The sequence below is a fragment of the Macadamia integrifolia genome, unplaced genomic scaffold (assembly GCF_013358625.1).
Source record: "Macadamia integrifolia cultivar HAES 741 unplaced genomic scaffold, SCU_Mint_v3 scaffold1072, whole genome shotgun sequence".
NCBI classification, from domain to species: domain Eukaryota; kingdom Viridiplantae; phylum Streptophyta; class Magnoliopsida; order Proteales; family Proteaceae; genus Macadamia; species Macadamia integrifolia.
In genome coordinates, this window is record NW_024868074.1 from 68,562 (window position 1) to 84,315 (window position 15,754).

General features: G+C 37.6%; 1 protein-coding gene across 1 annotated transcript in view; it reads right to left on the reverse strand.

Annotated features, from left to right (window-relative positions):
* Window positions 1–3,699: 3,699 nt before the first annotated feature.
* LOC122062551 (D-lactate dehydrogenase [cytochrome], mitochondrial-like) overlaps window positions 3,700–15,754 on the reverse strand; it is a 38,640-nt gene continuing 26,585 nt past the window's right edge. Inside the window, exons 6-9 of the mRNA XM_042626179.1 lie at window positions 14,473–14,582; window positions 5,737–5,816; window positions 5,434–5,564; window positions 3,700–3,992 (exon numbers count right to left, since the gene is read on the reverse strand). Of these exons, the coding sequence (XP_042482113.1) occupies window positions 3,838–3,992; window positions 5,434–5,564; window positions 5,737–5,816; window positions 14,473–14,582 (476 nt within the window). The 3' untranslated portion in view covers window positions 3,700–3,837. The remainder of the gene's footprint in view (window positions 3,993–5,433; window positions 5,565–5,736; window positions 5,817–14,472; window positions 14,583–15,754) is intronic.

Genomic DNA, 15,754 nt, shown 5'->3' on the forward strand with positions numbered 1-15,754 from the left:
TTGTAAGGCAGTGAATTTTGAATGAATATTGCTTAGTGCATTTCTTTTGAATCTTGAAGAGTTCACATTTAAAACCTTATAGAGTTTCATTCCTTCCTTGAAAAGTAGGATCTTTCCCTATCATGCTTGCATCCTAGAAGAGTTGCAAGACTTCAATGAAGCTGCAATCATCATAAAAGATTTGTATTTCAGACCCATATCTATCCACATTCATCTTTTTGCAATTTCAGAATCTGTCTAGTGCATATAACTCTAATTCAAGCAATTTTTCGGAGATCTTACAATGGTTTTCCAATTGAGTTTTTCAGCAAAGTTGTAGATCCACTAGTCCTCAAACTATTGGTGTTGGAATCACCCAAATCCGATTTATATTCAGTTAGTTATCCTCATTTTACTAAGTTTGTATCCAAATTGAGCTTTCTTCTAAGCTTGTTTTATCTTTTCCCTATCCAAGTTCGGCAATCTCCTTTAGGGGGCTTGCATCATCTAGTATTAGATCCAAGAAGGATAGGAAAAGCTCCCTGTAATGCCCTAAAGGTTGTAAACTTAAGATATATATTTTCTTTGAGTCTTTTCCTTTTTTGTTTTTCTTAAATTAATAATTAACATGTTAGCCTAGTGGTTGTGACTTGAGTTGTTGAGAGGTAGAGGTTCAAATCTTATAAATCCTAAAAAGAGAGGGTGATGCCAATTTAATATTTAATTAGGCTTAATTTAGTAAAAATAAGTTTTGGGATGGGTTATATATGTGTTGAGCCTTTAGTTCCAAGGATTTTCTTTGTAATGTGCCACTTTTATGGGCCAATAATATGGGTTTGGGCTAGGCATACGGGATAAGTCAAGTAAGAGTATTTATTTATTTATTTATTTTTACTTATTATTAAGTATTTTAGTTAGACTGGATTAGGAATCTATATGTCCAATCCTGTTTTGAGTTTATTTCATCTGCTATTGCAGTTTCCTAGTAAATTTTTGGGTGTCCTATTGGTTAAGGGTTGAGTTAGGCCTTTCCTTTTTAGAGTCTAAGTCTATTTTTGAGTCTTTTATATAATTTTGTAAAGGGGTCAAGCATTGTACACAAAGTTTACCTGTGAAAATTACTGTTGTTGTTGCTCATCTTTATATGTGAAGACTTCCTTGTGTTTGATCAAGGTAACAAAATCGATGTCTGATCCGATTGATTAATCTTCTCTATAAGATATACGAGTTCTCTTATTATTATTCTCTCGTTACGACTACTGGTTCTTCTTTTTATTCATTTTCTGATTTCTACCATCAATAAATATAATTATTTAAGTTCTTCACTTAAGATTCCATTTTATAGAAGGTTGGATATAGAGTGTTTTTCTAGATTAAGAAATTCTGCCATCCGATTGATTTGAAAATTTTAACACATGTTCATCACCCTAGATTGGAACTTGATTCAAATCCGAGACAATTCTAACAGTCTGAACGTGAGATATTTCATTATTTCCAATTCTACCCTTGCCTATAAAAAATCCCATGAAATCTGTAAAATTTTGAGATCCGAATCTATATTTCTTTAATTACTTTTAATCTAGCCGTCAAAATGTGATCATCTTTAGAGAGTTAGTAAAGTTACACTAAGGGAGGTTACAATCCGAATTTGGAGAGCATCTGACCAACGGATTGGGAGTCATTTCAATTTTATTAAAATATTGAAATTTCATCATAAGTTATCATTTTTCTAATTACTCTTTAATCATTCAACCAATCATTCTCATCTTCTGAATGGTGATAATCTGTGTTGAGAGAGATTGATTCCTAGAGTTTGACCTCCGTCTAAGAGGTTTGACTTTTGGGAGAATGTGGAGTATTAAATTAGTTTTGAACTATGAGATTAATAGGAGGCATACCTAATTACAAGTGGTGATTGACTTAAGCATTCAGAGCTCAACGGGAGGAAGTAAGAGACATGCAAGTTGAAGTACGTGAGATTATAGTGGGAATACACCATAGGTGTTGTTTACTTGATTTGTTTTCTTTATATATGATATGTGATTATGGAGGTGATTGCAATTTGGTAAAAAACGAATATTAATATGTTACATATATTATGAATGTGATTTTGTGTAAAGGTGATCTTGTATAACGGTAATCTTGGGTAAAAGTGATTTTGTAAAGGTGAAAATATGGACTGTAATTGTCACCCACGGTTCGAAATCTCGCTGAGATACCGTCAATATCTCACTAATTTTCAGGTATTTTTTTTTTTACCGAAATGAAACAGGCTATGAAATGAAATAAGTATACTATTTCGGTGGAAATTTCGGCATCTAACAGAAATTTCGTGTACATTTCAGTATCTTGCTGAAATGTTACAATCACATGTTATAAAAGGGGCCATCTCATGAGTTGGGTTGAAATTTCGACTCCAACTCGACTGTTTTGAACCATTTCGTCTCCTCTTGCTTGTACCTTCACCAAATCAATGGAAGACTCATCCTTTTGCTACATTATCACCATTAATCCTTCGAAGATCACTCCAAGTTAAAGATCTACACACTTCCAAGCCTTGCAAAGGTAAACCACTCCCCCAAAAACTATTTTTCTTTTAAATAGTAACATAAATACATGTTGGTTAGGGATAGATTTTTTATTTTATTAGACACTAGAAGTCGACCTATGAACTCACGGCATCAAAATTGTTTTTTCGTTCATAATTTGTTTTAAATATAAAAAAAAATAAAAAAAAATAAAAATTATAGGATGAGTGTTTTTCAGCATAAAACAAAGCAATAAACTAATGGCATACTAGCATATCATAAAGAAAGAGAAAAATAATCACTTTAATAGAACAATATATATATATATATATATATAACTTTAATAGAACAATATATATATATATATATATATATAACCCAAAAAAAAAAAAAAAAACTGCGTAGGTCACAAGGTGGGCAAAGGGATGCGTAGGCGACAATATCTCATTGCCACTGATTTTGCTACTCAACAAGTTGCCTGGGATCCAACCTTGTCTTTTGCATGTGAAATCTCTTTGGTTGGATCCAGAGGTTAGTTCCACTGCTCTCCACATGAAAATACTGGTCAGGACATGTGCCACTAATGATCGATGGTGATATTTAATGCCAATGGTATTGACCTTCTGGCTGGACCATTTGCCAAAGGAAGATGGCTTAATGATTATCCTGATGTTTTGATACACATATAAAACCAATAATCAATCTAGTATTAGCTTGCTTTCTCCCCCCCCCCCCAAGTTTTCTATGTTTCAGAATCACCACCTCCAGAAGCGATCCCACCATGCCCCCCAACCCAAAAAAAAAAAAAAAAAAAAATTACGGAATATACTCATTGAATCATGTCATTTATACTCATGATTTCCAATAGCATTAAAATGACTGCCTGGTTGGGATCATTTTAACAGTCAGTTTCCGGTTTGTGAGATCATTCCACTTTCCCAGCCTTCCAAGGAATTGACATGTCCATGACAACTAGGCCATTGGATATTCAGATCCAGGGACATCTTCTATCCCACTGGGACCAAACCCTAAACCACACCTTGCCCACCTAAAAGAGAAATTAAGGCTTTCCCACTGATAGGTACTAAAATAGATTTTCTTCAATAACTCGTTATGAAAGCCAACAGAAAAAGAAAAGGCAAAAGAAAATAAAGAACCCAAATAATAAAGCCAAAAAAGGCGTTATTTGGGATGATCGAAGTAAAACAGCTAAGCTTGCATTGCTTGTCATGATTTTCTCATCCAAAATATAAAATATGACTTACAATTTTTAGGCTTCTCACCTAATATAGGACAACATGCAGTTCTGCAATCTGAAGATGAATATAGCTTAGAAACAAACATGAGGAGGAATCAGTTTTCCTGCATTCATGATATTGTTGGGATCCAAGACTGCCTTTATTCTTTTCATTGTCCTCAAAGCCTCTATTCCAAGTTCCTTTTCAAGGTACTGAAAAAATAAAGAAACTTCCATTTGGTCAACGGCTATTTAATTGAATTATAATCTGCCATTAGAAAAGGATTCAATTTCCCAGAAAAGCATGTATATTAAAACTTGTGCAGGAATGAGAGTATCAGAGTACCTCCCCCCCCCCCCCCCCCCCCCCCTCCCCCTCCCCCTCCCCCAAAACCAAAAGAAAAAAAAAAGGTTTGAATACATCAGAATGTCGGGTATTACAAGGCATAGTATTCTATTGATGCTGATGGAAAACATAAAGGTAAAAGATCTGTTATATTCTTTTACTCCCCTTTCTTTGACGCTAAAGTTTGAAAAGTTAATCCTTTGCATACATCCTAAACAAAGCTACAGGATATAATAAACATGAGAAAGAACATGGATCATCTATGCATTTCTGTTGCAGTTTGGCGATCAATTTGATGTGGTAAAAGCTAAAGGTAAGGAATGTGAATTTCTTGGTATTAACATTTGACGCTATTTAGGAAGAAATTATCAAGATTATGTTATTTTGGTTTATGGTCTGCTTCAGGTTGTGCAACAGGATTATTACACAAAATGGCATCCAAATGATGTATGATAGCAAAGAAATACCTTCAATTATAAAAGCAAAAAAGGAGCTTATTACTGTTTGTAAGTGTTAAAGACTTCATAAATTAAGGATTCCATACTATGTCCATACACTCTGTAATAAGGTAGCAGTAGACCAATGATTTTTCTTTTAAAAATACAACTATGACATCACTGGAAAAATCCTATTCCTCCAACTAGCTCATTGTAACATAAACTGACTCATGCTAAGAATGGTTTTAAGAAATTAGCATGTTGCATACACATTTAAAAACAAGAACCACATGAGTGAAACTACTGCCATTTTACAAATTGCATGGACAATGGGTTGCATCCAGATCAATGTCTGCTATGGTACCAAATTGGAAAGTCATACAGGTCTACAACATTATATAGAAATCAGAAGTAACAGTTGCCAGTTGGTGTCCGACATTGACAGAGGGTATCTATCTCAGAATAAAAAAATTGAGGGAAAAAAAAGGTGACTTTATTCCATTGGTTAGAGTCATCATTGATTCTTTATTACATAGCTCACAAAATCGTTACGTAAAAACCAAGGAATGGAAAAATTCGAAGGATTTATTATTAATTCATATAAAAGATGACCAAGTGGCCATGTGTTCGAGTCAGGAAACAGCCTCTCTGAGAAGTAGGGGTTAAGGCTGAGTACATTATGACCCTCCCGAAACCCATCAGTGGTGGAAGTGTCACGTTCTGGCCTTCTGGGTACGCCCTTCGTATAATATTAAAAAAGAAATGAATGGTGAAACAGAACCCAAGTATTCTGCCCCCCTTTGGTTGAGTAAAGCCTAAGTTGAGTTGAGTTAGGTATAACAACATCATCCCGCATTCAATCAAAAGAAATATTGACTATATATAGTTTGCAAATATCATTAGTACCTTCCATTGATAAAGCTGTATGGACCATGAAATGGTTTAGTCTCTCAGCTTCTCGCCTTTGGTCTTCTTGGTTGGGGTCAAAGAGGATCAGTGTATGGAAGTTCCCATCACCAGCATGAGCAATGACAGCACTGATGTCAGGAATGTCAAAAGAAAAGGAAAATGTTAAAATAGAATCCTGCCATACCACCCAAATAGATGCGGAAGTAAGTTCATACTAGAAAATTCAGAGAGAAAGATGATGATATAAACTGTATTAATTGCTTTCTGATTTGTTGTATATAGAGAAACAGACCAACATACCACACCAATGATGATGCATCAAGTTCCTGCTTAGATCTTGATATCAATTCTGCAAGCCGTGACAAAGGAACACATACATCCTGAAAAAATGGAAAATACATGAAAAAGTGTCCCAAATTTGATCACTATCCAGAAAAAACTTTTCACTAGAAAAACATGCAGTAATCTCCATTTAGTGGTGGAAAAGCAACTTTCAATACAGAGTGGGGGGAAAGAAAGGGTTGGGTGTGGATAAAATGCTTAATTTTTCTAAACCTCTAAATTTTTCGGCAAGACACAATTATTACTAGTCTGATCATAATCTTCATACCACAAGAAATTCAAGCCAACAACATTCAAACACCTATACCCAAAGTGTGGAAAGGCCACCATAAACTCCTGACACTACTGCAACAAAGATCAATTGCACAACTCAAGCAAGAGCTATACAGATTAAATTACAAAGAAAATTCAACAGAATACAAGTAAGACAACTGAATTACTAATCTATTGTTGGAACAGCCAGAACAAAGAGAAAACTCTCCCAAACTATGGCAGGCTTGTAGGACCCTATTTTAGTGCGCCTGAGATTTTGGAAACAATATCAATCGTTGAAAACTGGCATTTCCTGCTTTGAACCTGCATCTTTACCACCATCTAGGTATTTCAATTTCTTTTTAGCTGAATTTTTAACTTAACTTGGTTATTTCTTAGTTTCCAATTTTATGTTTATATTTTCTGGAATTTTAAACTTAGGGTTCCAGTTATATCATCTAATATAGGAAAAGATGTGAAAGTTTCCCATGTAGCCAAACCAAGCAAGGTGGCCCCTTTGATTATAGCTACAGTGGATGGCTGATTTGGACATTCCATATGTTGGAGAGATAGGAAAACTCGAGTCTCTGTCCATCATGTATCAGATTTCTACTGCTGTATCAGAGCATCCATCAGTCTATTTTTCAACCATTTTACCCATTGATCAAGGCTTTATTCTACCAAATGGCAAAATGCATTTGAGCTCATACTTACAACAAGCAGACGTTAAAATGTGAAGTCCACAAAATTTGAGATCCCAAAAGAAATCAAAGGGTTTGAAAATAACCACAATTGTTCTCTCAATCATTAAATGAACAGAAATAAGTAGTTTCCTCAGGAGTTAAATCTTGTTTTCCAAAGTGTTCTCGATCAGAGGAAAAGGAGCAGGTAGACAAGGATGACTCCACAACAGCCATTTCCAATTTTTGGTCATAAACCCTTAGGTGGGCTCAGATGAGCCACCTCAGGACAAGTCATGGTCAATCAACATGTCAGAAGGATCCATTTTCATTGGCTATCTGGATGCAATGGTGATAGATTAGGAGAAATCTTAATGATGGGGAGGTAGAGGGATCAAGGCTTTAATGCAGCTTTTAGAGAGCAGGATGGTGCTGAGGAGAGGAAGGAGGGGAACATTTCTGTAAGTCTTTTCCAGATGCTGCATCAAGGGCGGCTGCTTTATTTGTAAGGTGATTTGGAATCAATGGGTGCCTCTGTGGGTTTGCTTCTTCACCTGGACAGCAGTGTTGGTAAAGATCCTTACAATTAACAATTTGATCAAACTAGGTTGGAAATATATGGAACGTGTGCAAGTTGTGGAGAAAGACAAGAAGATGGGTATCATCTGTTCAGTTCATGTGTATGCTTCTTGGAAGCTTGGGGGAAGTGCCTCACTCTCAAGGATAGGGGTGAATTGGAGTTATCCTAAAATTCCTTTCTTTCGGTTATGTTGCAGTGGGAGGGATGCCCATATGAGGGAAAGACGGAGATCCTGTGGAAGATGATTCCGTTAGCAATCTGTTGGTGCATTTAGAAGGAGAGGAACACACATTTTGGGCAAAGGAAGAGACAAATGTGAGGATTGTGCTAGAGATGTTAGTTATGTTGCTCTAAGGGTAGTTTAGTAACTTGTCATGTTATGTTTTATTTTCCCCTTTTTCCCTCCTTAGAGAGGTATGTGTAATTACATGTAAATACGTTAGTAAAGTAATATATTGGTGTTAGTGAGGTTTTACTCACAACATACTATTCCACCATACCATTGCCTCCTCTCCTTCTTCCTCTTCTACTTCTTCTTCTTCTTCTCCAACTCTCATTTCATTGTTCTTCCCCATCCACATATTCTAACTGATTTTTAATTGGTGTTCTTAATTGTCACATACGTATTGGTGTGTTTTTTCCTTTTAATTGGATCATGTAAGGGGTAATATGCTATATTGTTTTGTAATGGGTCCTGTGTGGGTTGTGGGTAGCAAAGGTCCTGAGGGTACAGGCAGCGTTTTTGCTAAACATAAATCATATATATATATATGTTAAGTTTGTCTCGAATTCTTGACTCGTTTTGAAGATTGACCCGATCCGACATATTTTGGTGGTGACCTAAATGGGAAATTTTCTGAGATTTGTGATATCGGCCCAAGCCCGGAGCCCATCACTGATCTTGTATGGGGGTGCGGGGGCGTAGCCCCCGCGGTATGGTTCGACCGGATTGACCGCGACCCGATGGGTCGAACCGCTATTTGGAGTATATATATATAATGTTCTGTTGCTTGTTGAGAGTCATTGTATTCTAGGGTTTTCACGAAGCTAGGGTTTCAGGGCGAGTTCTTCCTCGCCACTGCTAGGGTGTAATCCTTCTTCTGCATAGTGAATCATCTTCTTCTTCGCCCGAGGACGTAGCACACCACCCTGGTGTGTGAACCTCGTTAAATCTCTGTGTCGTACGGATCTATTGTCTCTCTTTATTCGTGTTTCTTGGTGTGTGATCTAACAAACTGGTATCAGAGCTCTTGGTTACTTCGATCTATGGCTTCAACGAAATACGATATTGATAGGTTTGACGGCAACATCAGTTTCAGTTTATGGCAGGTTCGAATGATGGTTGTTCTCACGCAGCAGGGTTTGAAGAAAACCCTATTTGGGAAGGCGAAGAAACCTGCAACTATGTCCGATGATGATTGGAGCGATTTGGATGATAAAGCCCTTTCAGCTATTCAGTTATGTCTTTCGAATGATGTTCTACAGGAAGTTCTCTCAGAGAAAACGGCTGCAGAGTTATGGGTGAAGTTAGAGAACCTCTACCTCATCAAATCCCTCACCAATAGGTTGAGATTGAAGCAACAACTGTATACCCTTCATATGGGCGAAGGTACTTCTATTAAATCCCATATATCTGAGTTCAATTCTATTGTTACTGATTTGAAAATGATAGATGTTAAAATAGACGATGAAGATTTGGCCCTATTATTGTTATGTTTTCTGCCTCCATCTTATAAGCACTTTAGGGATACCATGATTTATGGTAGAGAGACAATCTCTATTGAGGATGTCAAAACGAATCTGCAAAGCAAGCAGAAGATTGATGATGAGTTGACAACTACCAATAAATCTGATGGTGTTGGTTTGGTAGCTAGAGGGAGAACGAATGAAAGGGGTTCATATGGTGACAAAAAGAAGGCTAGATCAAAATCTAAGCACAAGAATTTAACCTGCAATTACTGTAAGAAAAATGGGCATATTAAATCTGAATGCTATAAGCTTTTAAATAAGCAAAAGACAGGTGGTGCTGCTCAAAATCAACAGAAAAGAGATGATTCTGCAGAAGCCAGTATTGCTGAAGATGAGAGTGAGTCTGATATGCTTTTGGTGACTGATGATAAAGTTAGATCACAGGATGAATGGATTCTTGACTCTGGTTGTTCCTACCATATGTGTCCCAATCGTGAATGGTTCTCCACATACGAATCAGTTCGAGGTGGAGTTGTGTTGATGGGAAATAATGCTTCTTGTAAGACTATTGGAATGGGAACGATCAATATCAAGATGTATGATGGCATTGTCAGAACCTTGTCCAATGTCAGGCATGTCCCTGATTTGAAGAAGAATCTCATCAGTTTAGGCACTCTTGATTCAAATGGGTGCAAGTATACAGCTGAAGGTGGAGTCATGAAGGTCAGCAAGGGAGTTCTCTTATTGATGAAAGGAATCAAGGTTGGCAGTTTGTATGTGTTGCAGGGTACTACAGTCACTGGGTCTATTGCAGCAGCTTCATCATCTATGTCTGAATCAGATGTCACAAATTTATGGCACATGAGGTTAGGCCATATGAGTGAAAGAGCGATGGCATCATTAAGTAAAAGGGGCTTGTTGTGTGGTCAGAGTACAGGACCAATGGAGTTCTGTGAGCATTGTGTGTTTGGGAAGTAGAAAAGAGTTAGTTTCAGTACTGCTATTCACAGGACCAAGGGAACTTTGGACTACATTCATTCAGACCTATGGGGGCCCTCTAGGGTTGCTTCAAAAGGGGCTGGTGCAAGATACTTGCTTACTTTCATGGACGACTTCTCTAGGAAAGTTTGGGTCTATTTCTTGAAGCACAAAAATGAAGTATTTGTCACTTTCAAACAGTGGAAGAATTTGCTTGAGAAGCAGACCGGGAAACAAATTAAAAGGTTGAGAACCGATAATGGCCTAGAGTTTTGTGAAGGTGACTTTAATGAATTTGCAAAAATGAAGGTATTGCAAGACACCATACAGTTGTTAAAACACCCCAACAGAATGGAGTGGCAGAGCGTATGAATAGAACCTTGTTAGAAAAGGCAAGGTGTATGTTATCAAATGCAGGATTGGGCAAGGAGTTCTGGGCAGAAGCAGTTAACACAGCAACCTTGTTGGTGAATCGATCTCCTTGCACAGCTATTGAGTGCAAGACTCCAGAAGAAGTTTGGTCAGGTAAACCTACAGACTACTCAAATTTAAAAGTATTTGGATGTCCTGCTTATGCACATGTAAATGAAGGGAAGTTGGAACCTAGGGCTAAGAAATGCATTTTTCTTGGGTATGGATCTGGAGTGAAAGGATACAGGTTGTGGTGTTCTGATCCAAAGTCTCCAAAATTTCTTATTAGCAGAGATGTTACTTTTGATGAATCTGCTATGTTGCATCCTAGGAAAGAAGTTCCTATTCATTGTGATGAAGGTCAAGAAAAATCTAGAGAGAAGGTGGAGTTTGAAATTGGTAGTTCATCTTCAAACAAAGCACAATCTACTTTAGTCCAGTTGCCTACTTTTACTGAAGGAGATGATGCTCAAGAGAATTAAGAAGATGAGCGGTACAGCATTGCCAAGGATAGACCAAGGAGGAATATTAGACAACCACAAAAGTATGGGCATGCTGAATTTGTTGCTTATGCATTGTCTGTTGCAGATACAATTGAAAATAGTGAGCCTGCAACATATTCTTAAGCTGTTCCTTCAATTGATTCTACAAAATGGTTGATTGCCATGAATGAGGAGATGGAATCTCTTCATAAAAATTAGACTTGGGAGCTTGTGAAGCCGAGAACAGGGAAGAAAATTGTTGGTTGCAAATGGGTCTTCAAGAGAAAGGAATCTGCCTCAGGTGTTGAAGATACTAGGTACAAGGCACGTTTGGTTGCAAAGGGCTACAGTCAGGTACAAGGAATTGATTTTAATGATGTTTTCTCACCTGTTGTTAAGCATAGTTCTATTCGTGTCCTACTTGCTTTAGTTGCTATGCATGATTTGGAGTTGGAGCAACTTGATGTGAAAACAACATTCTTGCATGGTGAACTAGAAGAACAGATTTATATGCATCAACCTGAAGGGTTTGTTATTGAAGGTAAGGAGGACCATGTATGTTTGTTGAAGAAGTCCCTATATGGTTTGAAACAGTCTCCTAGACAGTGGTATAAAAGGTTTGATTCAGTTATGGCTAGTTTTGGATACTCCAGGTGTCAATATGACTGTTGTGTTTATTTCAGAAAGCTCTCTGATGGGTCTTTCATATATTTGTTGCTTTATGTTGATGATATGTTGATTGCAGCAAAAGATAGGAATGAGGTCAATAGGTTGAAGGAACAATTAAGTTCTGAATTTGAGATGAAAGATTTGGGGGCAGCAAGGAAGATCCTTGGTATGAAGATCAAGAGGGATAGAAAAGCAGGGAAGCTGTGGCTATCTCAACAAAAGTACACTGAGAAGGTATTGAATCGTTTTGGCATGAAAGATGCCAAACTTGTAACTACTCCTCTTGCATCTCATTTTAGACTTTCAACTGCTCTATCACCTAAGACAGATGAAGAGGTGGAGTACATGTCACGTGTTCCATACTCTAGTGCAGTTGGCTCCGTTATGTATGCTATGGTTTGCACTCGTCCTGACATTTCACAAGTTGTCAGTGTGGTGAGCAAATATTTGTCATGTCCAGGTAAAACTCATTGGGAAGCAGTGAAGTGGATACTTAGGTACTTGAAAGGGACCTCTGGTATTTGTTTGGAGTTTGGGAGGAATGGTGATAATTTATCTGGTTATGTTGATTCAGATTATGCAGGTGATCTTGACAAGAGGAGGTCACTCACAGGCTATGTATTTACTCTTGGAGGAAGTATGGTTAGTTGGAAAGCTACTTTACAGGCTACAGTTGCATTATCTACTACTGAAGCAGAGTATATGGCAGTGACTGAGGCAATTAAAGAAGCTATTTGGCTTAGAGGTTTGTTGGGAGAACTCAGCATGGATCATGGGGTGACTGTTGTCCATTGTGATAGCCAGAGTGCTATTCACTTGACTAAAGATCCAATGTATCATGAGAGGACAAAGCACATTGATGTTCGGTATCATTTCATAAAAGAGATAATTTCTCAAGGTAATATTCAAGTGTTGAAGATTGGTACTGAAGACAATCCAGCTAATATGTTGACTAAGCCTTTATGTGTTGATAAGTTCGAGCATTACTTGAACTTACTTGGTGTTTGTCATGTTTGAGTTCAGCCTTTTGGAGGGCTATTGGAGAAGATGAAGTTATTGGCTATTTGTTTATCTGTTGGAGGAGAATTCAACTCAAGGTGGAGATTTGTTAAGTTTGTCTCGAATTCTTGACCCGTTTTGAAGATTGATCCGATCCGACATATTTTGGTGGTGACCCGAATGGGGAAATTTCTGAGATCTGTGATATCGGCCCAAGCCCGGAGCCCATCACTGATCTCGTATGGGGGTGCGGGGGCGTAGCCCCCGCGGTATGGTTCGACCGGATCGACCGCGACCCGATGGGTCGAACCGCTATTTGGAGTATATATATAATGTACTGTTGCTTGTTGAGAGTCATTGTATTCTAGGGTTTTCACGAAGCTAGGGTTTCAGGGCGAGTTCTTCCTCGCCGCTGCTAGGGTGTAATCCTTCTTCTGCATAGTGAATCATCTTCTTCTTCGCCCGAGGACGTAGCACACCACCCTGGTGTGTGAACCTCGTTAAATCTCTGTGTCGTACGGATCTATTGTCTCTCTTTATTCGTGTTTCTTGGTGTTTGATCTAACAATATATATCTTAAAAAGGTTTCAGAAGGTTCAGCTATGTTATTCATGAAATCCACCTGAAACCTGTCGTTGCTATCCCTGTTTTGGAATTCCATCCATTAGTTTGATAACAATTCGATTCCTCTGAAGCTTAGGTAATAGGGCCATTTTTTTTATTTGAATCTAGGTATAGTTCTTTCATTTTATTATCAAGGTTAAAAAAGTTTAGATTCATTGCTGCCTTCTAGATTGACTCAAAAGTGGACACAAGTACTGCTAATAGTGAAAGGGAGCTGTCCAACTACATGGGCAAGGCACTGCAACCCTGTTCCCTATTTAGACATTTTTTCAATGAGAACCCATTTGCTGCTGAACTTCTGTGTGGATTGTAATTTTTCGATGAGAGCATTGACGATTTAAGGGGAAATAAATCTCATTCCAGGTAGTAGAACATCATAATATCATCTCCATTTCTTCTGTGAACTGACAGCTGCTATGTTATTTTCAGTTCTGTCCTTCCATTGTGTATGAGGATTTCTACAATACAATTTGAAAAACTGAAACCTCAGGCAGGCCTCTGTTTCTCAGCCATAGGCCAAAGGAAACACACCTAACCTATAAAACCACATCAGAATCCTAGTTTAACCTAGCTGCTCCTTGTGTTTAGTACATCCAAATGGTCAACAATTTCCTTCTTGCCAAATTTCACCTAGTACCATAATCTAACCCACCCATTCAAAACCCTGTAAGTACAACTGCGAGCATAAACATAATTCTACCTAATCAACCAGGCCTTTAACCCTCCACTTTGGTTTCAATCATGCTTCCTTCCTCCATAGTTTCCCAGTAGAACCTTAACCTTGGCTTACTCAAATGCTTCACTATTTTACTTCTTCCCAGGACTGTCAGATAACCACAACTCACATAGAATTTTAAATTACCATGCAATTACTCCCCTTAGTGCCATGTCAATGCCACACTAGGAGGCCCATCCACAATTGCATTAATAAATACGGTAAATAAAAGTTCACACTAAAAAACTGTCCTAAATCAGAGCATATTAGATTTTAAGAGTTAATAGAAAATTAAGGAAACCAAACTAAGGCAATCACATCCATCACATTCAGCTCATAAAATTCAATGCAACCCCGAAAGGCAAACCCATTACATGGACCATCAAGAACTTGTGATAGAAATACTTCAGAGGAGTCAATTTAACAACAATGACAATCAATATTTCAATTCTGTTCAGGAGGTTATCATAAGTAGTAAATAGTTACAAAAATAACTGGATTAATTATTGACCAAAGCAGCAAGGACTGACATAGTGAAAATAATAAACTAGGATAACTATCGAAGTAATCTGTATACAATGAGTTGGATTTAAAAAAACTGATAAACCATTTCACCTTCCAAAGTTCCTTTTTAGCTTCAGGATCCTCCGCAAAGAAAAAATCAGAACCATTGTGCTCAGAAGCAATCTTCTGAACCATTAATGTCTGCTCCCGTGAATATGCTTCTGCATATGGTAAGGAATCAGAAAAATTATCATTGAAAACTGAATATTAGTGAAATATCAAAAATAAAATGAAGTTAAGTGGTAAAAGGATCTAATGTGCTCATAAATAGAAAGCATGATCCACACTTTGGACTGATAGACTAAAATTTGTGAATTACTAATGGCAATGTATGACATATACACTTGAGGAGGGACCCAATATTTAATGAAATATTCTTAACTCACAACAATTTAGAGAAGTTTCCGTGTCATCTGTAGCCGACCCAGGTAATGATGATAAGTCTTTATTTCACTGAATTAAGTTCAGGATCTTCACCTCATTTTTTTCTAGTATAAATGAAACAGATAAAATGATTTATGGGGGTTCTCTTTTATTTTTTATTTTTAACATTTTTTAATGGCCAAATAAATCTCAGATATCCACAGCTTTTAGTGCTTAGAAATTATAAACTTTTTTCCGCTTTGTTGCAGTCATAGTTGTAATGTAGAACCAATTCCCAGGTAGATAACTAGGAATTAAATCCAGAAAAGGATCATAGGTGCTGCCAGTTGATAGACTGAACAAAAGAGATGCAGCAGGTCTTGGACTTGTCTTCTCAGATCTCGCAGTGGCAGCAGGTGTTGGGCCTTGTAATCAAGCTTCAAACTGAACTCGAATAGGGCTGGAATCACACAGGATAGCAGAGAAATAAAATAGAGATAAGGAAATAAACAGAAAATAGAGAAGAAGAAGAAGAAAGGTGTTAAAGAATGGACCCTTTGTACTGTGGGGGCACAAAGGGCACATGAGAAGGTCGGTGGCATCTCTTAGGTGCCACCCTTGAGCCCCACGATATTGCACCCTTGCCTGAGTGATTTGATTTTATTGTGTTTCCTATTTACTCTAGTTCCCTTATTAGGATAGTTTCCTAATTACTATTTTCCTCTTTTGCATTGCACTTGGTATATTATAAATAAGCAAGGTGTGGTAGACTGCAGTTCACGATTCTGTGAACTAGCAGTCATGGTTCTTCTCCTTCTTCTTCTCCTTCCTCCTATCTCTCTTGGTGATTGCTGGCTGTAAGTCTTTGATATTGTTACAATAGGGATAGAGACGAGGGATAGGTTTGGGTCGAGTCTCTCACTCTTCCCTAGGCATCTCACCCACGAGGTCTCTCACCTCGCTGCATCTC